The sequence below is a fragment of the Sebastes fasciatus genome, chromosome 7, assembly GCF_043250625.1.
Source record: "Sebastes fasciatus isolate fSebFas1 chromosome 7, fSebFas1.pri, whole genome shotgun sequence".
Lineage (NCBI taxonomy): Eukaryota > Metazoa > Chordata > Actinopteri > Perciformes > Sebastidae > Sebastes > Sebastes fasciatus.
This window is the reverse complement of record NC_133801.1, coordinates 26,302,565-26,327,780: the sequence shown is the minus strand read 5'-3', so window position 1 is coordinate 26,327,780 and position 25,216 is coordinate 26,302,565. Positions and strand designations below refer to the sequence as shown.

General features: G+C 41.8%; 2 protein-coding genes across 8 annotated transcripts in view; one reads left to right on the top strand and one right to left on the bottom strand.

The window, feature by feature from the left end:
- LOC141770481 (tyrosine kinase receptor Cad96Ca) overlaps positions 1-25,216 on the top strand; it is a 159,481-nt gene that overhangs the window by 3,529 nt on the left and 130,736 nt on the right. The gene's annotated exons all lie outside the window — the stretch shown is intronic.
- Positions 1-25,216, bottom strand: part of brip1 (BRCA1 interacting helicase 1) — an 81,725-nt gene that overhangs the window by 34,241 nt on the left and 22,268 nt on the right. For all 7 annotated transcript variants that reach the window (XM_074640010.1, XM_074640008.1, XM_074640009.1 and 4 more), the window contains 6 exons: positions 18,145-18,307; positions 16,580-16,701; positions 6,417-6,529; positions 6,239-6,321; positions 5,808-6,110; positions 3,178-3,930 (listed from right to left, as the gene is read on the bottom strand). In XM_074640010.1, the coding sequence (XP_074496111.1) occupies positions 3,178-3,930; positions 5,808-6,110; positions 6,239-6,321; positions 6,417-6,529; positions 16,580-16,701; positions 18,145-18,307 (1,537 nt within the window). The remainder of the gene's footprint in view (positions 1-3,177; positions 3,931-5,807; positions 6,111-6,238; positions 6,322-6,416; positions 6,530-16,579; positions 16,702-18,144; positions 18,308-25,216) is intronic.

Sequence of the window (25,216 nt, the reverse complement as noted above, 5' to 3'; positions counted from 1 at the left end):
TTATAGCAGACTGTGAGCGTGTCCTCTGCAGTCAACAAACTGTAGCTGGTAGTTCACTGGTTACTGTGAGAAATATACTAAAGGTCATCTTATTTTCCTCTTTTAATCATTTCTATTTTTTTTATATTAGCTGAAGCCAATCCACAATCTTTCAACATTGACCCTCCCGCTGGTGTACACATACTGTATATACCCCTGGTTGGGAATCACTCTTTCCGTTTACTAATGAGGGCAGCCTACAGTTACACCAGTGGTGAGTCACACTTTTTCAGTCAAACCTCTTGTCTGAAAAAATTGTGAAAGAGGGGAAAGTTTGCGTTTCACTCTAAACTTCTGATCAATCACTTTATGTAGACAGAGCATTCACAATGTCAGAATTGAATCAAAACGCATAAATCTGTGGGATTTCAATTAAAGGGGACATATCGTGCTTATTTCCATGTTCATAGTAGTATTTTGAATTTCTACTAGAACATGTTTACATGCTTTAATGTTAAAAAAACACATTATTTTTCTCATACTGTCCGTCTGCATATACCTGTATTCACCCTCTGTCTGAAATGCTCTGTTTTGTCTCTTTAAGACCCCCTCCTGAAAAAGCCCAGTCTGCTCCGATTGGCTTGCGAGAAAAATATGGAGCACCTTTGCAAAAGGTAGTTCTCAAAGTTATGCACAATGACCTCAGGCTTCAGCCTTAACATTTTATTTTTGGTGAGAATATTATGTTTGATTTTATTTTCATTTAGTTCTACTCAACCACTTTTATAACTGTGTGGTCAAATTGTTGAATGACCGTAAAAAACAAAAAAAAATAAACTAAACAAAAACAAATCCATGGGCGGTATATTCCGAGTCTGCATGTGACGTATGAAGAGGAGCTAAATCTGAATGGCTTTTTGAATCACATGTTTTCTGATCGAGACAGCCCACAAAGAACCAACTGGGTTGTCTTATACAAGCACTGAAAAAGGGAGTTTTTCATGATATGTCCCCTTTAATGTGTATGTAGCACCTTTTCTGTTGCATTTCTTCTTTGTGATTTTGCCTAAGCTCTGTATTTTTGAACTAAAAATGTTGTTTCAGTGTAGCTTTAATGATTTGGGGTTGAGGAAAAAGTTGAATTAGTTTAATGGGTCATTCACAGCCATTACTGAGTCTTTCAGTAATGTGGGCTCCCTATTAAGTGCTTTTAACACACATTCGCTGGCCTCTCCACGCCGTGGTTTGATGATGTTAACGAGTGGCCATGCACGATTACATACACAAGGGTCTCGGGGAGGCAGCTGATGAGCAAAGAAAGGCTTTAATGGAACACTTGTCTACTCGGCTCGTCTGCGCAAATCACACATTGGTGAAGTTTTGCGCTGTAATGAGACAAATCACATCAGTGTAATCATGTTCAATCTCATTTATTTTTGGTCTCCCTTCAACTCAGACCGTTTGATGATTCTGCATTTAGCATTGGCTCGATTAAATTACCTCAGCTCCTCAGACTCAAACAATCACATATGGCCATTAAAGTGCTGATTACACATACGTAGGTCACAAATAATCACTGTTTACCTCCAAGAATAAAACACAAAAAAGAGGTTAAGGTCTAAATGTCAATGAGTTATACAAATATTAAACAAATGATTCATTCATAAATGAATAGTATATGAATTTAGATGAATTATATGCCAGTTATTTTTTTGGTGAACATATTTTAACGTATACTGCAGTAGTGGTAGAGACACCCAGTAGCCAAATTAGTCTAGCTAGTCTAGCTAGCTAAAAAAGTGCAGTCTAATACTACAGTCCTGCAATAAACCATAACTTCATTATAATGTTCATCGTTATAATGTTTAGTTTTGTTGAAATTGGCTCAACTTTAGTATCATTTTTTAGGCTGTAGTTTGTGCGGTTGTTGAATTGTATTGTGTTGTTATACTGATAGGTGTTTCTACTATTCTACTCTAACCTCATTGATATAAATAATGGACACAATATTAGAATATAATATAACATTTTGTCTTTAATGTGCAGCACAGTCTAATTGGGAGGTGGTGAACGTACTCAAGTATTGTTTCGAAACTATACAGTTTTGATGTACTTGTACTTTACTCCAGTATTTCAATTTTATGCTACTTGTACTTTAATTCTAAGACATTTGAGAGGGAAATATTGTATAATTTAGTCCTCATTTATTTGACAGTTGTAGTTACTAGTTAATATTCGGATTAAGATTTCAAACAGATTATCAGTTTAGAAAATATGATGTTATGTTGTGATTGTTTTAGATTAAACTACACAACAGTATATAAAGTACTTAAAATGATCTCAACCACCACCAGCTACAACAGTAAAGTACCTCTCTCTGACATATAATAGAATAACACAACACTGACAGGGGAAATTCTGCATTAGGAGCACTTTTGTTCTGTACTTCCACCACTGAAATTGGCTACATGTCTATATGATTACAGAAGAGAAAAAAAAACACTGCAACAGGAGAAATGATGAGAATGAAATGCTAACATTTCATTTTATTATGACTTAATAGAATGTATATGAATGCTTGTACTGGACGTAAAACGAATGTGTGTCCACACCACTTGAGTTCACGGCACATATTATTTATTTTATAATTGGAATTGAAAAAAAATATATAAAGGTCTCTTCTTTAGGTTAAATCAGGCATGTCTAACCATCCACGTTCCCCACCCATAATCTACAAGCACATCATTAAAACAGAACGAAATGATTACCTACTTCATCGGAAAAACAAATTAGTTTATGGTTTTGTATTTTAATGATTCGTTAAAAGGCACATTCAATCAGCGCTGCAGTTTCAATGCTGTTGGTTAGTTATGCAGGTTTTTTTTTTTAAACTGAGAACCGGCCTTTATGGCCTTAATAAGATGTGCTGTCACACTACATTAGAAGATGATCTGAGAGGTACTGAAGCCTCATCATCTACTGTATGCGTGGTCAGAGAGTGTGGGCTGGCCGCCTGAGGCAGCTGTAACATATGTAGATACTACTGTGAACTGAATATGGTACACTGCGCTGCAATAACTGTTTTAATATCAATCTACTGCTAAGCTAAAGTGCATTGAACTTGATATTTGCACTTTATTTGCATATGAGCCATTCATATTTACAGAGAATATTTCTTGTGCCCAGGTTGTTAGTTACCTGTTAGAGTGGAGGGAGCTTGCTGCCTGGACCTGGACACCCTGCGAAGCCTACTGCCTGTCTGCCTGCTCTTGTTATCCACCTGCTCTCCCTCCTCACCTTGCTTCTGCCCTATGATTTCTTCTTCCTGACCCTGTGACAGCTCTGCGCTCTCCTTACTGACTGAAATAGCACTCTGTCCATCAGAAGCAGAAGCTTGCCCTTGCCCTCGGGCCTGCTCAGAGCCAAAAAGTTCTTCTGACAGCAGGACCGGGCTCTCCGTCCCCAAAACCATGTCGGGAGGTGACTTGGTCTCGGTCTCTTTCTGTGGGCTGCCTTCGTTGCCTTCACCATCGAAAAGTTCTGGAGTATAGAAGATAGTTTGGTCCTCCTCCTCCTCCTTTTCATCTTCGCCTGGATTGTCCGCTGAGGGCAGTTCACTTTCACAGCTGGGAGGGGTTGTTACTGGAGCAGACTCCACAGCCGGATCCACTTTGGTTTCACTGGAACTGTCTCCAGCGTGTTCTTTAACACAAGTTGTCTCAGTCTTTGTTTGTGGAGCGGAGATCTGCCGTGTCTCATTGTGCTCCGAATGGTTAGATGTTTCCAAAGGCTGGCTGGAATTACTGGGCACCTTTTCTTTAAAGATTGGCTTCTTGAAGCGGGTGCTGATGGGGCTGTAGTTGAACATGGGGTACAGATCTTGAGTTGTTCTTTTTTGATGCGATAGGGGCTCTGCTGGTGCCGGGGGACTGTGCATCGTATTCCACCCTTCTGCATCAAGGAAACAAAATGTTCAAAATCAGTTTTACAGTGGATATTTATTAACCTAATACTGGCATATAACCCAACTCTGACAATGACAACAGAGCAAACACGTCAAGACTCACAAAGAAGCTTTTAAGTCTCACCATGAAATGAGACTGGTATGCAGAGCACCGTGGCTGCCAAGGCTATCTTATAAAGAAAGATATAAATGCAGGCTTACGCTCAATATAATCCAAACAAAGGTCAAGGGGATTTAATTAAAAGCAACAGTCCAACATCTGCTCATCAGCTCGCTCCAGCGCCACTCAGGCACGCAAAAGACCTTACAGTAATGAGGCGAGCCACTCAACTGATCCCATGGCCCCCACCCCCATTATATGAGGGAGGGGTGGGGGGGTCTGCTACTGCTCTGCTACCACCCCTATCCACCACACAGAATTCAACGGGGCAAACAGCTCAACCTTGTCATGACCCCGAAGACAATGGGTGCTAGCCAAGGCGATGTGCAAACATGTCACCTAAAGATATTTTCTTGCGGTGATGTCATGCTCATACGTCGCTGAGCACAAAAAATGACATTTTGATCGCTGTCTTTTGAAAACTGGATACTTTAAATGTCATAATTTGTGAAGAAAGAAGAGATGAACTAAGTCTCAGACAGTGTGGAACAGTGTGGTTCTACTGGCTACATTTGTCGGCCACAATAGGAGAACAAGACATCTTCATCGCATTCCCAATCATGAAGGATATAGATTGAAAGCACATACTGAAATTGACGTAAAAAAAGCAGTATTTCTTTACTTCTTAGGAATATACCGGATTTAAACCAGTGTCAAGCAGAGGGAAACATTGTTGTCTACATAAAGCGTGTAGTTGAAGGTGTTTTATTGTCAGCTCGGTGTCACTTTGGGTTCCCTAGCTTTTCACACAACTTATATTTCATAATGAAAGGCTAAACTCTAACTCTTTCATGTTGCTACTAACCGTTCCACCAAGATAAGAGAAATCCACTCTTACATTCTGGATTAAAGGATAAATCTGACAATATTATAATACAATATATTTAAAAAAATCTCTTGAAAAGACCAAAAACAATAATGAATGTAAGTACTGTGTATTAAAGCCTGATATGTCGTCTTCCTCTGTGCCATGGAGCTCCATTGTTGCCCAAACACTATTAAAAACACATCAATGAGCCACACCGTTACACTGGGTGACATGTTCCTCTATTAACATGATGAACATACACACTGTAGTTCATTGAATCAATCCCACTCACACCATCCTGCTGCCACAAATACTCACTAGAGCACCAAATGTGGAGTAATCCGCTGCAGAAAACGTATATTATATAGAATATTTACTAAATGACTGAGCCTTTGTAAAAAATGACTATGACTACACACATGCAAGACCAGCATCTCCAGTAAAACAAATGGGCTTAATGCTGAGAGCTAAGTATTAAGAGACAGAGTAACATATTGTTGTTTTTTATGGGATTTGTTTTAGTTTGTCTAAGGTTCTAGTTTTGTTGTAGGCATGCAGGTACCAATACCATCGTTTTGGTCTTTTTGGGTTTGTTGACAATAAGAGAAATACAGAATGATGCCCGTCTGATCTTTTACCCTATTTTTCTTTAATGTAAAGCTTTTTATTTTTTACAAATATATGTGACTCTAATGCCTTTATACCCAAAGTTCCTAATTTGAGCGTTTTCTTGCACGAGGTGCAGTGGGCATCAAATTCATTATTTTCTACCGTAAATGCGCAGTTCTCAAACCAGATCTCGTTGAACTTGCACTTACTCATATCTAATAAGACTTGAAAGAGATATTAACCTTGCAGCACCAAAACTCTACTTTCAACTTTTCAATGTAGCTCACCTGTTTTCTCACTTTGTACAGCTTTCAACTGTGTACGTGAAAAAGAATAGGTGGTGGAGGGGCTTGTGTCCTGCTGGGATTCAGGCAGTTTGACCCCTGAGCGGGGTGTCTGAGGCAGACCCTGTCCCTCTACAGTTACTGACAAGTGACCGTTTGGAGATGAGACAGTAGAGTTGAGGGTCTGACTGTCTACAGGAGCCACCTCCACCTTCTGTTGCACCTGAGAGAACGCTGCCAGAGACTGCATGGCATTGCTGAAGGTGTCATGATGCTGGACGAGCTGGCGGACCCATTTAGACAGACCTGAAGATTACACAAACACACACACACACACATCAAAATCTTACAGTGGATAACTATTGCCATCTAGTGTTCAAGTTGAGGGGCTGTGCAGTTATTAAATGTCACACACTGTAAACAGTATTGAGTACCTGTGATGTACTTATTGGGATTATTCCTGAAACGGTCATCCACTAGAATTAGGGCACCCCAGTCATTCTTGTGGCGGATACACCTGAAAAAATGAAGTTTGAGGGGTTTTAAGTATAAAAGACAGAGAGCACAAAAGCAAATCTTCAATAACACACTAGCTGTAGAGGACAGATTTACCTTCCCAGGGCCTGGTTTAGGGCTCTGTAGGCCTGAATCTCGTACCAACGCTGGCCTGGGAGAAGACCTCTGGATTTGCAGTGTTGGTCATTGTACTTCATCTTCAGTTCCACCTGAAACAGCAGGGCATTATATTAAAAGATGATTCAGTGTCCTATGGGACAGTGTTGGGATGCAAGTCCATCAATATTAATATCATATTAATATTTGCACAACCGTTTCCCAGTACACCATGCTTCATTCGCCAAATGTTTACTGTACCATTAGGCCATCAAATAGCTGGGTACACATGACAACATTCAAGGAGAGGTCAACATCCGCATTCTCAAAATTGTTTGTGGTGCTGGGAGTAGATCCCCTCAAACGTGTACGTTTCCAAATAAAAAAAATTACTTGCTCCTGCACATACTTTTTCTGCTTTATTAGTCTACGTTTCATTCACCGAGGACCTTCATCAGGACATTAAGAAGATAAAATGGTGGTGTGTGTTCTTTTAAACACCACCAAAACAATGTGATTGGATGATTGGAAGTGTCTGCCATCCCTATTGGTTGAGAAAGTGACATCATCACATATACATTGCACCATGAAAAAAAAACAGGAAGAGGAGAAAAGAAAAGAAAAATACATGTCAGAGAGAAAACATCAAACATACATCACTATTTAAAGAAACAATACTAATCTTACCATAAATTATCAGGGCACTTATGATTAGTGCCCTGATAATTTATGGTAAGATTAGTATTGTTTTCCTATTAAAGTATTAAAGTATTTGGAAGTCACACTGTAGTAGATAAAACCCTGGAACAGACAGATAATAAAGGTTTCTATCAAAGACAACACCATCTTGGTAACTAATAATGATGTTTGAGAAATCGTTATTCTTTGTGACACAACAATATTTACAAAACATATTTCTAAGGAAGGAGAGATAACTAGTTGCTCTGTGTGTAAGACAAAACGTGTCAGGTGCTTTTGGAAAACAGAAGGAAAAAATCAGGATGAACAGGAAGGCAATCCAGGTACTCTAAAATACCAAAATAAGTGGCAACGAGGAAGGAAATATATTAAAAAGCCTTTATTGTAGCGGCTAAATCATTTAAAAAGCCAACATGTTTCGACCACTGTAGGTTTGTCACGGTCTATTTCCAAGACCATGTAATCAACAGAAATGCTCGGTTGATTGATTGATCTGTTTCTGTACTGAACTGAACTGAACTGGTTAAGTCTGTTCAGGGGGTGATCTCAAGAAAACAGGAACAGGGCGCCTGGGTTAGCTCAGTTGGTAGAGCGGGCGCCCATGTAACAAGGCTTGGTCCTGACCGCGGCGGCCCGGGTTCGAATCCGGCCTGTGGCCCTTTCCGCATCCACTCTCTCTCTCCCCCCTTTCCAAGACTCTATCCACTGTCCTCTCAATAAAAAAAAATGGAAAATGCCCCCAAAAAATAACTTTAAAAAAAAAAAAGGAACAAATATGATGTCATATTCTCACCAGTCTGTGTCTCTATTGTTTGCTATTAAAAAAATAAATGCTCAAAAATAGTTTTGAAAAATAAGTTACTGGCTACTATGCGGCTACTGAACATATTGAACTACAAACCTGTTCTCGAATAGCCATAACTGTGGCAGCGCCTGGCAAAGAGGGTCTCATGCATGTCTACTGATAGAGAATTAATTGGGTTAATCTTGGATATGTAGGGGAAACTAAGTGGGCGATGGATCTAGGACAAACTAGACACCAAACAAATACTACCCAGGGCCTGAAGGGGTTGGGTATTACTTGCCCTCGCAGACAGATGTGTTCTGAAAGGGTAACAGAGGGGCTAAAGAGAGGCCATGACAGAGTAGAGAGGAGGTAGGAGGGGGCAGACAAGGTGGCCTAGGTGGCATGAAGCATCCCTGCCCAAAAATGCCAGGAAAGCATCCATCCATTTGCATCCGTCGCTGCTGATTTTAGCGCTAACCTTTCAGAATTGACAAGTGAAAAGTTCAGTTGGCGTCTGACGGGATGCCATGCAGGGCAGGCTGCTGAACGGGGCTTTAACTGCTTTTGACAGGTACCGTGTGTTCGCCCTGAGCCACCAAACACGGGGCCGTGGCAGGTACAGCCTGTTCCCTCACGCGCATCGCGCAATGCCACTGTGGCCTGTCTGGGCTTGTGTACATAAACAAACAAGGAGAGTCACAGGAATTCCTAAATGTCGCCAAAAGTTGGACTATGACGAATAACACCTCCCCTAAGAAGCATGCAAACAACTGAGCAACACCGCGGAAAATCTGCTCTGACACTAGAAAACTTTTATAGTTTGTATCATGATATTTAAAATCACAGGTATTATCTGCAAAGATACAATAGTTGCGCAGGCTGTCAATGGGAGGCAACTCGTATAGCCGTGTCACAGGAAGTCTCGTTAATACTGCTGGCTTCGTGGTGAGATTTTTTGTCTGTTATGTATGAGACACCAGAGCAGTTAAAGAATCCACTTCTAAACCTACAGCTCGAACAGAAAGGCCAGTAGCCTCGAGCTGGCGGTGTCATCTAAATCCAATCACAGTCCATTTCAGCGTTCGAGCCATCACATCCCCGGCCTGTACCATGTCATCGTCCAATCTAACATGACAGGTTGCATATGTGAAAAAGCCAATTCTGGCTGCTAGCAAATCTCCCAAATGTGCAAGAAACCACAAGCTAGAAGGGATTAGTTAAAATGTCAAGAGATCACTCGCTTGCTTTGGCCTTGTCCTCTGCAGCAACCTGTTCATCCCTAAAAACATATATTTGACCACTAGGCATGATTCGCAGCTGAGCGCATCTGTTTGAGCTACATTTTACGCCGGGTGTGTGTATGTGCGCGTCAGTGTCAGTGTGCACGCCTCTGGCGGTCCGGGACATCTTGTGCTTGTCACTGAGATTGCTGAGCGCCTCGTCTGTCACATAAGGCTGAGCTGACAGCTGAGTGGCTCATCTTGAAGACAGTGTCCACATGTGTGTGTGTGTGTGTGTGCACACACCGACTATCACACTGCTTTCCAACATGCTCGTGGATCAGCTCACAGTGAGGCTACACACAGAGTCCTACTTTCTTTGATAGTTGCTGTCTTATGTTCCACTAAAGTGTTAATTGTTTAGAACATAAATGAATGTGAAAGTCAAGTTTCTAGATCTTAACTCTATATATAAAGTTGAGGCTTACGTTAAGTTCTGAACCGTAATGATGAATAGCGATCAGTATGGAACAGGGCAGCAGTAGTTCAGTGTGGTCTCAGTCTAGAGAAAATGTTTCTATTATCACAGACTTGTTTCAATCTTGTGGGTGTTTTGACTTGGTCTTGGTTGCTCTGGCTCTATCTTTCTAATGTAGAGAGGAGGTCGTGTTGCTCTGGCTCTATCTATCTGGCGTGGAGAGGAGGCTGTGTTGCTCTGGATCTATCCGTTTGGTGTGGAGAGGAGGCTGTGTTGCTCTGGATCTATCCGTTTGGTGTGGAGAGGAGGTCGAGTTGCTCTGGCTCTTTCTATCTGGCATGGAGAGGAGGTCGTGTTGCTCTGTCTCTAGCCATTTGGCGTGGAGAGGAGGTTGTGTTGCTCTGGCTCTATCTATCTGGCGTGGAGAGGAGGTTGTGTTGCTCTGGCTCTAGCTGCTTAACATCCTCCTGAAACCACCTTCTCACATACGTTCTCATTATATGAATTATTTGTTGTCATATGGATTGTCTATGTTGTATTTTCATTATGTTGTTACTCTGTACACACGACATGTATTGCACTTCTTTCCAGCCTGGAAGGGGGATCCCTCCTCTGTTGCTCTTTCTGAGGTTTCTTCCATTTTTTTCCCTGTTAAAAGGGTGTTTTGGTGGGGAGTTTTTCCATATCCGATAAGAGGGTCGTACTGTAAAGGACAGAGGGTGTCGTATCCTGTACAGATTGTAAAGCCCCCTGAGGCAAATTTGTGATTTGTGATTTTGGGCTATACAAATAAAATTGACTTGACTTGAGTTGGTCTGGTGGGTGTTTTGACACCAAGTTGTCACGTCTCATGGGGTTTAGGACCTATGATGGTGGGGGGGTTTGAGTAATTCATGGGTGTTGTCTCACACTTGTGGCTATTTTGACTCTGACTTGTGTGACTTGTTTTAACTCTCAGTCCCATGAGTGTTTTGATTCAGACTCGTCTAGGCCTCAACCAGCGCTCTCATCTATAGACTTTCTCGACCAAGTACAGTCTACTCAGCACATACTGCATTTGATTTGATCAAACTATAGTAATGTCATCACGAACAAGACATTGTTGTAAGACAACAACGTGATCAACATTGAATGGCACTGTTTTGTTTTGTTGCTCTTTGTCTTCAGATGGTTTAGACTCTGTCTTTATTCTGACTCGACTCCCATTTTGGGCCCTATCTTGACTTGATCTCAAAACTGCTTGGACTAGGACTTATTTCAAACTTGACTTAAGTGGTCTTGACCACAGCAATGGTATCAAACGTCAATGCTTTATTTTGTACCAACCAAGCTATATGCAGAGCACTAGGTACTGAAAACTACCAAGGACAGGAAACTGAAGATAGATCCTGATTTAATCAATTTTTGTGTATGGCTGCTTGTGTTTCAAAAGCATTTACACTTGAGAACTTGGGGTTTATATCTCTCAAACTAAGGTATTGTAATAAAGTACTGTTTTGGTATAGGTATTGAAACATTGTATTGCACCGATGATAGTATAAAAAAACATGTTTTAACAGTAACCAGCCATAGCAATGAATCGTGAGAAAATGTCTACATTTTGTTAAAAGGGGAAAGGGTTGAACATGCAGTAACAAAAAAGAATGCAGACTAAGACGTCTTTCTAAAGCTGGCCTGTTGTGCTGACAAGGACAGTACAAGTGGTGATCAGGTATTATATAGCCTTCCTTCAGTGGCTGATGATAAAGCCATATGTACAGTCTTGAGTGTGTCTGGAGCATCCATCATCCCCTCTTCTTGATGAGTTCCATGAACTCTTCAGCATTCCTCCAAAATCCCCTTTATCCATCCGTTTTACATGCTTGCAGGCCTTCGAATTAAAACGCTCTAGTGGTTGTCTTTAATAAAGTGCAGCAGCAAGAGGTTGACTGAGCCCTTCATTAAACTAAGAGAGATGCCTTATCAGTTGTAAGTGTCTTTTTATTGCTTGTTAAAGCCTCTTATTGTTTGACTCACTCACGCAGGACGTGACTGTTCACTGTAAAACATGCCATTGGAAAAACTCGACATAAATGTAATACCACCTTTGGCAGGCCTTTCTCTGCAGAGGACTTTTCAAGTTCAACCTTTGATCTTTGTCACAATAACACAACAGGCCAGTAAAATGCCATGCTATGTGCTTAGACTGTAGCTTCTAAGAGTTATGCCTGTCTGGGAATGCAGACCGTGCAGGCATCTAAAGTGCTGGAGTAGTTTAAATGGAGAGAAGCTGGGCTTACACCTCTTATCCTAGCAATGGGGTGCTGCCGTGTGAGCGTGGCATAGAATGAATGAATTAATATGTCTGGGTCCATGTGTGCTCTTAAGAGAACGTGCACATGTTAACGCTAGAGCATGGAAGTGACAATGTAAGAACATGTCACGCATGTGTGTGTGTGCACTAAGGGAACCGGTTTCAGTGCGAGACGTATGGTGTAAATGTGATAATGTGTTAATACGAAGTATTTATGCCGGTGAAAACGTGTTTTAAAAAAATACACATTGACACTGTTAAAGGGTCTGTATGTAAGTTTTTACACTTATAATCGTTTTTTATTGCCAATGTGTGAACAGGTTGTAACCTAACCTTAAAAAATAGACCTTCCACGACTTTCTGGGTTTCCCCTATCAGCCTGTAGATGCTTTTAATGTGAAGAATGCAGGATGTTTTTCCGGGAAAATGTGACGTGATGTGACATCATGCGCGATCGCGAGTGCCTTTATTTTCAGCTACAGGGCTAACAGTGTGCAACCACAGCTAACATTTGGTTAGAAATGGAGTCCACTAACGCCAACAAACGACCAGCCCCCATCACAACTCAGAGTCCAACACAAACTGTACGGAAGCGCAAAAAAAACAAAGCTATATCTAATGAAGCTTGTCTTGCAAAACAAGAATGTGACCGACGTCGGGGGGTAAAACTAGGATCAACATCAGCTGGACCTTCGATTCATGGAGGGACCTTCATTTGAAAAGCTAACATTACTGCCAAGCATGTGAAATATAGAGTGATATTATGGTTTCAGCTGGCTAATGTTGCTAATGTTAATCAATCACATGATGCCTGTCAATCATGTTCAGTCTTGTGTGCGTCGCCTCACTGCCTTGACCGATGCTCGCTTGCGAATCAATCTCTGATTCAGCTCAGCAGGTGACAAAGGTGCGACGTAAGACAATGCCAGTAAGAAAGAAAACCTTCCAAGTTTTTACAAGTTAGGGAAGGAAGAACAGTAGTAGCATAGAGCTTAATCAGGATGGGGATGTGTGAGGAAAAAGTCACTGCACGAGTACAGGAACACAAGAAGCCCTGCTGGTCGGCAGCTTAAAGCATCGTAACGAATCGTAAAGAATCATAATAAAGCACAATCCATTTCCAATCCTTGAAACACTAGGCCCGCCTTCCAGTGTTGTAAATTGCAGATTAACTGACAAGCAAAATACATAGAAAATAAACAGCAACGAGCCATTTCAGCATAAGTCAGCGAGCCCAATGAGCAGAGTGGCATTATGTTAAAAAAAAGGTTCCTCTGCAGTTATTTCTGCAACACGTGTTGGAACAACCGTAGTATAGATCACTGCATTTCAATATAGAGCCATGACCATGCATCATCACTCAGAGACTACACTGAATCCTCCTTCCACTGGAATTGACCATGACATGTAATTGTATTGACATCCAATAGTGGATGTGTCTATGTGTGTGTGTGTGTGTGTGACCCCTTTAAAGAGCCTCTTATCTCTCCGACACAGTGCTGCAGCAGTATACAGTATGTGCTCCTTTAACACGAGGGCTACGAGGGCTAGCCGCATGGCTTTGACAGTCATTAGTGTCAGTGTCCCCATCCTCTCAGCGGTGTAATGGGGTTAGCTCAAAGACCTTTACAGCCCCCCAGGGCTTCTCTGGGGGCCACACTGCCTCCGCCATTGAAAGAGGAGATAACAGGAGGAGGAACAGACAACTAGAGAGAAGAAAAATGAGGAACGAGCAAAGCTGAGGATTAAGATGCAAAGAAGAAACAGAGAAAAATGTGAAATAAAGAAAATGGAGAATCTAGGATGTTACCAGCAGTCTGTTAGGTCTGAACAAGGGTGGACACAATAACATGAACACCTCTAAAATAATAATATCCAATACAGAAGTGCCTTTAGGAGGCATAACGTCTTAATCTCCAATGAAAGCCAGAAAAATCATATGCAGGATGGGGCGAATTTTATCACAAGTTTAAAGACTTTTTACTAGCTGTAGCTTGACAGTCTGTTTGACTGATTTAAAAACTAATGTCAGGGCCATCCCTATTCACAAAGACTCCGGTCTGCAACAGCAGTTCCACATACATCAGCACCAAAGCACAGAATTACAAATAACTAAATGATGATAACTATGAGTACAAAATCAAATTAAGCATTTCAGTTTAAGTTCTCTCTGTCACAGCTGCATTGTGTAACTTTCGTCCTTTCAAATTTATCTCACTCTTTTGTCACTTTCAGTCAGGTAGCCGGTTACATAAGTTGCTTAAACGTCATAACATTGAATGAAATTTGCATCCTTGCCCTGGTTGGGAGGATCAATCAATCAATCAATCAATCAACATTTATTTGTAGAGCCCTTTACAACAACCAAAAAGGTACCCAAAGTGCTTTACATTAACATCAGGAAATAACAGGAATAAAAACAGAACATGTCATAAAATCGGAAAACGGTACATAAAAAGCACAGCAATACTAGGTATTAAAAGCCAATCTCAATAAAAAAGTATTGAGCTTAGATTTAAAAAGTACTAGGTCAGTGATAGTACGTATATCAGGGGGTAACTTGTTCCATAGTTTAGGAACTGCGACAGCAAAAGCACGATTATCACCCCACAGCTTATGTCTCGACCTCGGGACTTCTAAAAAAAAGTTGACCGCAAAGCCCTGTTATGCTCGTGAAGCGTTAAAATCTCGGACACATAAGGTGGGGCAAAGCCATTAATGGCTTTTAAAACAAACATCAAGAGCTTAATATCGATTCTAAGGCCAACTGGAAGCAGATGAAGTGATTAAAGTACGGGGGTGATGTGTTCACGTCTGGAAGTGTTAGTTAAAAAGCGAGCAGCAGTATTTTGCACAAGTTGGAGGCGCGCGAGGGAAGACTGGTTGAGACCAACATACAGTGCATTACAACAGTCAAGTCTCGAGCTAATAAAGGCGTGAATTGCCTTCTCAAGATCGTGCCGATTGAGGAAGGGCTTTACTTTAGTCAGAAGACGAAGCTGGAAAAAAGTCGTTTTAACAACAGAGTCAATCTGTTTATCAAATTTCAAACAGCTGTCAAATGTCACCCCAAGATTTTTTACAGTTGGTTGGATGGTTGGTACTAATACACCTTGGCCAATTCAGATGGAAGTGGTACGACTAGGTAAAGCACAAGACACCCCTCCTTCAGTCCAAACTGTTCATTTTGTTCTATTGTGTTTATTTTCTTATTCATTTGTTTATTTAAATTATGCACTACTTTCATGTTGGTCAAGGATGGAGCTTAACAAAAATTGAATTTAAGGTTTTGGTGTGACTTTAAAAGGCAGTATAAAGTGTCAGCAGTCCATCACAATCAGCCTTGCCTATACCTGATCCTACAGCCGCCACAATTCTGACAAAATGTGGCAGCAGAATGGGAGCTCTCTGAGCAGCTGAGCACAAGGAGCAAATAAACAAAGGCTGTTAATGTGGAGCACAGGATACGTCGTTAGAAATGCACACGTCTCTTCACGCTTGGTCAGCTCCACCTTAGCCCTAACAAGCTCTGGCTTCTTCAATCCTCCTCCTGGTGTTCTGCTCCATCCACTTATCTCCTGTTTTATCAAGCTCAAGCTTGATGTAGCAGAATGGCACCAAAACCTCAGTTTTCATGATACTGTATATTGACTAAAATAAAAAAAATAAAAAACATTGTCTTTATGATAATATGCATTTGTTCTTTTACGTATTTACAGCCTTATTTTTCTGGGTTTTTTTCCATTATTTTGTCAACCACATGAATACAATAACACCATAATGTAATATTTAACACTGTAAACTGCTGTATCACTTCAATCAACGTCTGACAGTCTCAGTCTTTCTGAGCATGGGACTGGTTATCATTTACTACAAGGGTACGATTCCTGTGTGCCGGTGCCAATATTAAAACAAAAATGAAAACAAAACCAACAATGTGTTAGTCCATCTCGACTCAAACAGCTGGTCACTGTATAGTTTTTAAGAAACATTACTCAAACAGGACTAAATAGTGCATTTGTTGGGCACTATTTAAAAATATTCGAAGGCGAGTATTTTGCATTTATTCGTCACGCCCCCGATGTGTAAAGGCCTTAACAGTGGCTTCATTTAAAAACAAAAACTGGCGTCTCCTATGGTCAAACCATACATAGTAAGAACTCTAACATGACCTTCTTTGAAGCCTGCCCTAGACCATCTACCTGTACGTAAACACCAGTGCTAACACAGAGTAGAAAATACAAAATAAAAAATCTGATAAAAAAGAAGAAGCAATGCCCTGAGAGCTGACAGTGGTGAAACTGACAGCTTTGGCTAAGGTGAAAGGGTCTGAGAAGCTTCAATCACCCGCACGTCTTGCCACACTGACAGAACAGGTTAGTGAAAGCTTCGTCGTGCTCTGACAGGGGGATGTGGAGGAGTAAAGGGGAGGAGAGGTGGGATGCGGGAGACAGTCAAACTTAAAGGTCAACTTTATCTGCTGAGGACGGGGCGCACACAGCAACATCGCTTTGGGATTTTTTTTTACGGATCACCAAAAGGAGATGCTCTTATTTGGTGTGGGTTTGTGTGTGTGTGCACGTCTGTGAGATATATTTTTTTTGTGTTCATGGTATTCAAAATGTTGGATCTCGGCCAAAAAACTAAAGAGGTGGACATCTTTAGCCCTCTTGTGTGTCTACTTACTTGGAGGTCTTTGAAGTTTGGGAAGGGAATTCCAATGGTGACCACTGCCCTGGCGTTGTCATCAGTGAAGTCTAGTCCTTCACTCACTTTACCCCTACAGACAGCGATCAGCAGTGCACCATCTATAACAAAGAAATCCCATACAGTACATATAACACACTGTAATATGATTCTGTAACACATAACACTGTAATATGACATGTAATATAAAGTAGAACTCCAAACAATTACTAGAACTATTCTATTGTAAATTTAGATGATGTCAGCATTGGTGCAGCTGTACACATGACTACTTAAGATGCAGTTGCACCACCTCACTGTGCGAGCATTAGACTAGATCAAAATAATGTAATTCTGCACTAATGAACAGACATCTACGACGGCGTATTAGGGCCATTGTAGAAAAAAAAATTATAATTAAAGCTGCGAGCAGCGTTGAACGGGCCCTCGCCCCTTTGCGCACGTCGGGGGTACACGCTGCCGTGCATTTCCATGAAAGTCAAGACACTGCATGCAACAGTTAGAGGGTATTTTCTGCGTGGAGCGTGTGGCGCTAAAGACTCTTATAAAACATGTCAAGTTTGGGGCTGATTGGACAATGTATAGTCAATTTACAACAACTTCCTGTTTCCTGTAGGTGGCGCTATGACTATCACTCACAATGGCACATATACGTCTTCAGGTCTGGACTCTTATCCAGCTTGTGAAATTTGGGGCAGATTGGACTATGTAAAGTCAAGTTACAACAGCTTCCTGTGTCATGTCAAAACATCGAAATTCGCCGTGCCACCACAATAACGCCGTTTCGCGAAAACACAAAAGCTTTGCAATTTTCAGAGGAGTATCGTAAAGTTCCATGCCTGTAAAGTGATAAAAAGGCATCTTCTGACATGACCTATGACATCACCGTTCGAGTGATCAAATTCCTTCGCAATTTAGCGTCACATTAGTTTGAGGGTTATACCACCCAAATTTGACGCAAATCTGAAAAACTCTCTAGGAGTAAAAGTATGCATAAAATACATGAAAAACACACAAAATTAAAAATGGCTGACTTCCGGGTGGGCGGAGCTAATAAAAAACCTAATGAGAAATATGTCTGAAATAATGAGCGGGATGTGCCTACCAAATTTCATGAACATAGGATCAACTTTGTCCAAACTATGGCCTTCCACTCATAAGGGGGCGCCTGAGCCCAATCACTACAGAACTTTGCAATTTTCACCATTTCTGATGCGTATTCCAATTTTCGGGAGTTTTCGTGAATCTTCAGCTCCTCAAAAATGCAATCTCACAGCGGAAAAATAATCTTTAGAAAAACAATAGCTTTCCTGGCACTTTCGTGTTCGGGCCCTTATTACGGAGCCAGGGCAGGGGGGGGGGTAATATTCTGAGAGAAAACTCAAGACTTTTAAATTCCCCCCCCCCCCCCCCCCCCGGCTCTGTAATTATGATTTTGTACCTACAATGGCCCTAATACGCTGTTGTAGCCATCAAGCTATACAGAGTAATATAGCAAAACCATCAGCAGGTCCAAAGGTCAGTGTGATGTCTACCATTCTCACCTCTTTCTCCCTCACAGTACTTGATGGCATCATAGTACATCTGAAGCAGTTGGTCAAAATCCCCCTTGCCGCCACCACGGGGCTCTGTGATCACAGTTTTCTGTCGTTCTAGCTTCTCCCAGAGACCAGTGTTGATCCATCGGTCTCGCAGCTTGTCCAGCATCTGATCAAATCACAGGAGGTATCATGTAAATATGGAGATGCTTGCCTAGGTTTTGTTGAGAAAGCGGAAATCGATCACAAAGAATCAGAATCATGAGAGTGAACCTACAATATGGCGAACCAAGAGCAGCATCTATTTTCTAGATTCTCATAGATGATGCTATAGTTAAGGAAAGACCAAATATTTATTTAACCTGCCACTACTTCTGTGTATAATATAGTAAATGATCACTGCGTTATCTTCATTTAGCTTTACACTAACTAGAATAAACCCGGATGGCAATATCAGTCTATCAGTTGGTCCATCACTTTGGTCTAGACTGTAATATATCCCAAGAACTACTGGATGGATTGCCATGAAATGAACTTTGGTGATCCCTTAACTTACCACATAGCACCATCATGAGGTCCAAATTTCAGTTTTTCCGCTACATGGGTTTAGTACAGCCTTACGGAGACACCATGTCTACTTACGCACGGAAAATATAATTTGAAACATAAAAATCTGCAGTTACGTGGCCTATGTACATGTGGCCATGTGCCTGTGTACCGTCAAGACGCTTGTAACGCATTATGACACTTTCCGAGTCTGAAATATTGAGCTTGAAACAAAGAACAGGAAGCATTTAGCTACGCATGTTTGGTCCCGTATCCTCACGCAGCTTTGAAGTATTGTCTTTACTTGGACTTTGCTAGAAAGCGGATGTGTTTAGATCTCCTTTTGTAATGAAATCACTGTTCCCATACTATTGTTGGGGCAAAAAGTCAGCAGTTCTCAGGAGAGGCACATTGATCTAAAAGCCCTCATCCAAGCATGGCCCCACTCATGTATGTGCTGGGCAGATTATATCCTTGAATAAGCATGGATTCACAATAAAAGAGCAGCTTCACTGGCTTGGAAATGTGTTAGAAAGGTCAAGTAGAACTTCTTGTTGTAGACGGCAGAATACTTCTCAACAGGCTAATAGTGTCAAGCTGTAAAGCCTGAGCCAGATGCAGATGGGGAGTATTCACTGACATCCTGTCCTCAACTGTACACCTATTCTATTTACCTGCATGAACAGCCCACTCCAAAGTGTTTCTCAAAAACACCACACAATGCTAAAGTGAAATGCACTCTGCGGGTTATGTGCAGTACAGAGGAAATCAACAAAGGCAGACAGGGAGATGAGACAGGATGAGAGCGCTGATCATTTCTTGCATGCCAGTGCGATTGCCTCGTAGTGGTGAAATGAAGCATGGGGAAGATTTCGTCATGTTTGTGCCTCCTAAAGCAAGTGAGGCCGGGAAGTTTGCATCAATAAAACATGGCACATTCACTAAATATGCAGTGTTACATCGACAAGGACCCCCCTTACGTGCGTCTTCAACTCAGCAAACTGTTTGTCCTCCAATAGCTTTCCAGTTCAATCTTGAGCGGGAGATGAATTATTCATGTTATGTACTTTAGGCAGATCTACTACTAAACAAAACAGCCATTATCTGCCAGGCTGCACTTGGAAAGGAGCTGATTCCACAAGGCAAAGAGTACGGAGGAAAAATGCTCCCCCTGATAAAAACAAAGACAAAATCAAGGATCTTGCAGCTACGGCCGACCTCCACCAAAGATATGCTCGGTAGACGAGTTTGACGACTAATCGATTAGTTGATTTAATCGACAGGACTGTAAAACTGAGGTTGTCCACGAAGAATCCCACAAAAGCGCCACTTTAAATCTCATGTTTACCAGAGATGTGCTCAGAACTTTCTTGGAAATAAGTCATTCAGCATAAAAAATAATCGACTAGAGAAATCTTAGTTGACCGAGACCAAAACGACAGATTAGTCTACTAATCAACTAAAAGGGGCAGCCCATACCTGCAGCCAACGTCATCATATCTGCAGAACTTTGTTTGACAGTAATACAAGTATCAATTGGTAAGGGTTTTTTTTTATCATTGGCAGAAAAGGTTACAACTTGTATTTTTTACCATTAAATAACAGAAATAGTTCACCCCCTTGGCGAGGGCAGACTACATGATATCCACTCTGGATGTAAATCTCTACAATCAACTATCTTCCTGGGATGCAGGACAAATTCCTCCAGAGAAAGGAGTTGGAAAACTTACAGACAGGGGCCTCCACAAGACATTCCCAGTTCACCCTCGCTGCGTAACTTACCGGGTTTACCGGGTCTGTACAACCTGATCCAAGATCATTACTAGATCATTATTCTTTGGGACCTAGTGGACGTTATGGACAGTTCTTGACGAGCACAGAAGTTCAATAATAAAGCGTCACTTCTTGGGTTCAGATCAGGCAGACCGTTGTTCCCTATCACCGTTTGAGGTTTCTTTGTCATTACAGGGGTACCCTCTCCAGCGCCACATCCAGATAATCCAAACTGTCAATCCACTCGCACAAACAACAATCAGTACCGTCCTCCCTGTGACACACAGTAGAACAAAGGCAAATAGGAACTCAGCCATGGCCTCCTCCTCCTCCTCCTCCTCTCGATCATACCACTTCTCACTGGGCAACTCTGGGAAAGGAGAGTCCAAGGGGCCACTGCTGTGTGTAGTTAGTTAGTATTGCAACTAACTACAGCACCTTTCCCACCAGAGAAGTGCCACTCCACGCCCCAATAAGTCCGTTTTCTTTGCTAGTGGTCAGTATGGCAAAGCCCGCGCCTTTGAATGCCATACAATTGCAAACACAACAGACCCCAACACCACAGCTTCACAGGTGCACACAAACCCCTGCACACTACGTTGGAATTTGTTTGTAAGGAACAATAAAAATCTTGATTTATCCGAGCAGGAAAATGCTTTCCACTCTTCCACAGTAAAGTCTCACTGGAGACGCAGCCTCTCATTTATCGCTGGAAACGTCGGAACGGCACTTGACTCATCTTTGGCCGTCATAGTCCACTCAAGAGGAAGTTCAATAAAGGTGGTGCATCTCAGATGACATGCTGTTCAACAATGTTGAATCAGGATGTGTTCTTTTGGTGATGGTCGTTTGCCTGATTATCACCGCTCTGATCCGTGTTGTTGTTTGCATTCACAAGATCATAAATCACTACTAACTTTTAAAGTATTCTTGGTAATTATCTTGAAATGATTGGTTTGAAGAGTCCAACACTACATACAGCTGTTCAGGACAACAAATATCATCCAATATTTCAAATCAACACTCATACAGGAAATGCTGGTTCAAACTGTGTTTGACTCTCATTCATATTAGACTGTGTTCAACCAATGTGTTCCTGTTATTGCCCTGGGCAGCATTGGTACAGACCATGCACATCACAAGACTGGTCTGATAAACCAAACTGCATGGATGTAGGTGTGAAGCGGAGCGTTTTACTCTGCCGTCAAACGGATCTGCAGCACCTTCGGCAAAGGCTTTCAGCCGTGTGAGTGTTACACTCGACACAGAAATTACAGACAAAAAAAAATTACAGACATGAGCACCTTCGTGAATAATTTAGGGACAACATCTGACAGAGACCTGGTGTTTAGTTGGCAGACTGGGCTGTGCTATAAAATGTCAATCTACGGGCTCAACCTCTTTGTTTAACTTCAACACAAATCTGAAAATAGCAGCTAGTGGTTATTTAAGGCCTGCACACTAACATTCTGAGAACCACCATAAAAACAAGTATGGCAACTTTTGTATATGCCAGATAGGTTAAGGACTATTAATTACATTACACTGTATTTTAGCAACAAAATTGTTTTTTTTTAAAATAAAGAATATGCTTAATAAAGTAGAATCAGAAAGTATCTGTTATGTACATAATATCTATTTATTTGTTGTCCAGCGGTTCTTAAAGGGAGCACAGTTACGATGCCCAGGCAACATAAATGGGAATGAGCAGTATTTAGCACATAGGAGGGCACAACAAAGTGTGAATAATTTATTGCCTTTTCCAGGCATGGTAGGTGCTATGCTCAGCCGCTGCCAGTGACACGGTAAGTTGGGCCAGATCTTTCTGCCAATTGGGACAACGTGGCGAAACAACTAGATAGAAGCAGTGGACTGTAGTCTTTCTCGCACTTTTACACTTGCCCTCTCTTGCCCCCCCTTACTATCTCCCCATCTTTCACCTCCTCTGCATCCGGCCTCTCTCTATCTCCTGTGTCCCCGGTGTCAGTGAGCTGTGTGGCGACACATCGCAGCTCCTCTAGTGCCTGCTGAATTATGGAAGGGGTTTGGAGGCGACGGCATTAATGAAACATGCAGCCAGGAGCCACATTTCGCAGTGGCGAGGGGAGACGCGTTGTTACGGCGTAAATTATTCAGCCCCAAAATATCACAGTAACCATCACGCCAAGACTGGTGGCAAGAAGCCACCTGCCACCTCTGGCCTGCCACTCTTCCCTTGTCGTCTGCTCTACACATCCCAGCCACACTGGTGGTGACAACGGAACGCTGCAGAAACACTGACTGCTGCCTTGAGAAGAAGACGGGTCACGGATAGGGCTTCCTTTTCCTCTTCAAAAAAAACAAACGTATTAAACTGAGTTGAATATAAAGTGTATATTTTCATGTGGCATACCCGTTTGATCGGATGCAAATTGTCATTAACAATATATACTGTATATAAATTATATGTGAGGATTTCAAATTATGCAGGTTCATCACTGTTTAAAGTCAGCTTCTCCTTTACATATTTTATTCAGACCTTAAAAACTGTACTGTTTATCAAATAATGGTTGCAGTTTTGTGTCATTGTTATCGGAGTATCTTTGGGTTTTGGACTTGGGCTGCTGGTCGGACAAAACAAGCAATTCAAAGACGTCATCTCTGACCCTGGGCAGTTGAGATGTTATTAAATGAAATGATTAATAACCAACAGATTAAGTGTTGCAGCCCTACATTCAGTCTTATATCATCTCTAAAGTTTCCACATTATGTTTAATTATGTTTTAAATGAATTGACAGCCACAAATTGCTACTGTGGTTGAAGGAGGTATCAGAAGGAGGAGAGGACTGAGGCTACATTTGACCTGTTAAGTCTGAAACTCTAAGCCTCCCAAAAAAAAAAGCTCCAGCTTAGTCACACAGCAGTAATCCTGAAGTTTCCACTGTAAAAACTCATATAAAACATCACCTGAGCTCTAAAACAGAATCAGGAGGGATATGCTACACTGGGTAAATTGACCCATGAATCTAATATGCTCCCTAACACGGACAGAAACAGTCTCACTTAAGAGACACCAGTACTTCTGGAGCTGTGTGATTGGTGCTTCAGATACCTCTGAGCTGCTGAGGACAGTGTGTGCTGGCGGGTGTTCACCCCTGCAGTCCGGTTTGACTTTGATTTGACACACACACTCGGCGGAGCCCAGGCGCCAGCGCTGGATGCGTCTTCACACAGACAGCGAGGCGACATCACCTAATGGCCCTTATCTCAATCTCCTTTAAAAGCATCTTGTATTCCCCGCCATCTTTTCACCTCTGCAAAACCCCCGCTTTTTTAATAAACCATCAGTCCCCCCTCTCCAGTGGAGCATTGGTCCCTTCGTTTGGCGGCGGCTGGGACCAGACGGCAGGGCCCGCTGTGGTTTTAATGGGCATTAACTGGGGGGATGTTGAGGCTAAAGTGCTACAAAACCACAGCATTGGTGCAGGCTCTCTGGGAAAGTGTGTGCGTGTGACCATGATTACAGGCATACTCTGTGTGTCCGTGTATCTTAAAAAAGAAATTTATTGAGCTGTGGGCTAATGCGCAACATTCTCTTGAGTTTTCTTTGAACTCATTTGACTGCAGTGCACCAATGCTGAGAAATGACAACATTAGCTACAGAGACGTCAATACAGTTAATTTTCTCAACGCCGAACCAAAAGAGAAACATTATTGACAGCAAAAGTCAGATTTAGACATGTTTTATTACTAATTTTACTACCTGTGTTGTCATTCTACCTGCTTTAAGAAGATAATTAAATTGGACTGAACAGGCTTTGTGTGTTTATGTGAAGGCAGAGAACGAGCCTCGATGTACACCTCCTTGACCCTGCAGGCCTGTTCGCCTCACTGCTCTCTCTGTCCATCACTGAGCCAGCTGTGTATGAGGGTCTGATAGCCATCACATAGACACACTGAACAGATGACCTATCCTCTCTGTGTTGCACACACACACGCACATCACGGGGAAGACGGGACTCAGCGGCACCAACGAGGCCTCCACGGGCTCCAATTAATACCCCAGCCCTTCATATCCCCTCATCTCCTCATCTTTAAGAGCTGACTGCAGATTAAATATTTATGCATCAGCATAGAGAGAGAGAGATATAGAAGACTCCTACATGGCTATCAATAATAAAAAAAAAAAAACATCCCACAGCTCATAGTCGCTCCTCGACTGGCACCATAGGCTGACGAAAAAGGAAGGTAAAATGAGAAAACAACAAGGCCCGGAGTCTTAGCTTTCCCTTTACAGTTTGGATGGCGGTGTCAGCAGCTGTTCGAGAATGCAACTGGATAGCAAGCAAACAAGGACGGCAGAGAAATCAAACCAATGATCACTGCATGTGACATGTGGAAATACAAGTTGAACACAAACCACGCGAATATGCCAAAGGCAAAAACTACATTTGCCAAGGGCAAAAACACACAACTGTAAAGGTCCACCGTTTGATGGAAAATGATGTGTCCTCTTATCAAGACGTTAACTCTTTACAGCCGTGATGACTGTTAATGTATATGTCTATATATATATGTATGTATATTCATGAACTTAAAATCATATGTAGACAGTAGACACTGTGTGTCCAGCAGACGAGGATTTTCACCGCTGTGACTTTGATCATATTTGTACAATTTAGATATATCAGAGGGGTTGCGAGATGATTAACCATATGCATATATTGGAAAGCAGAAAAACAATGTATGCTTCATAAATAATATTCAATTTTTCAGACT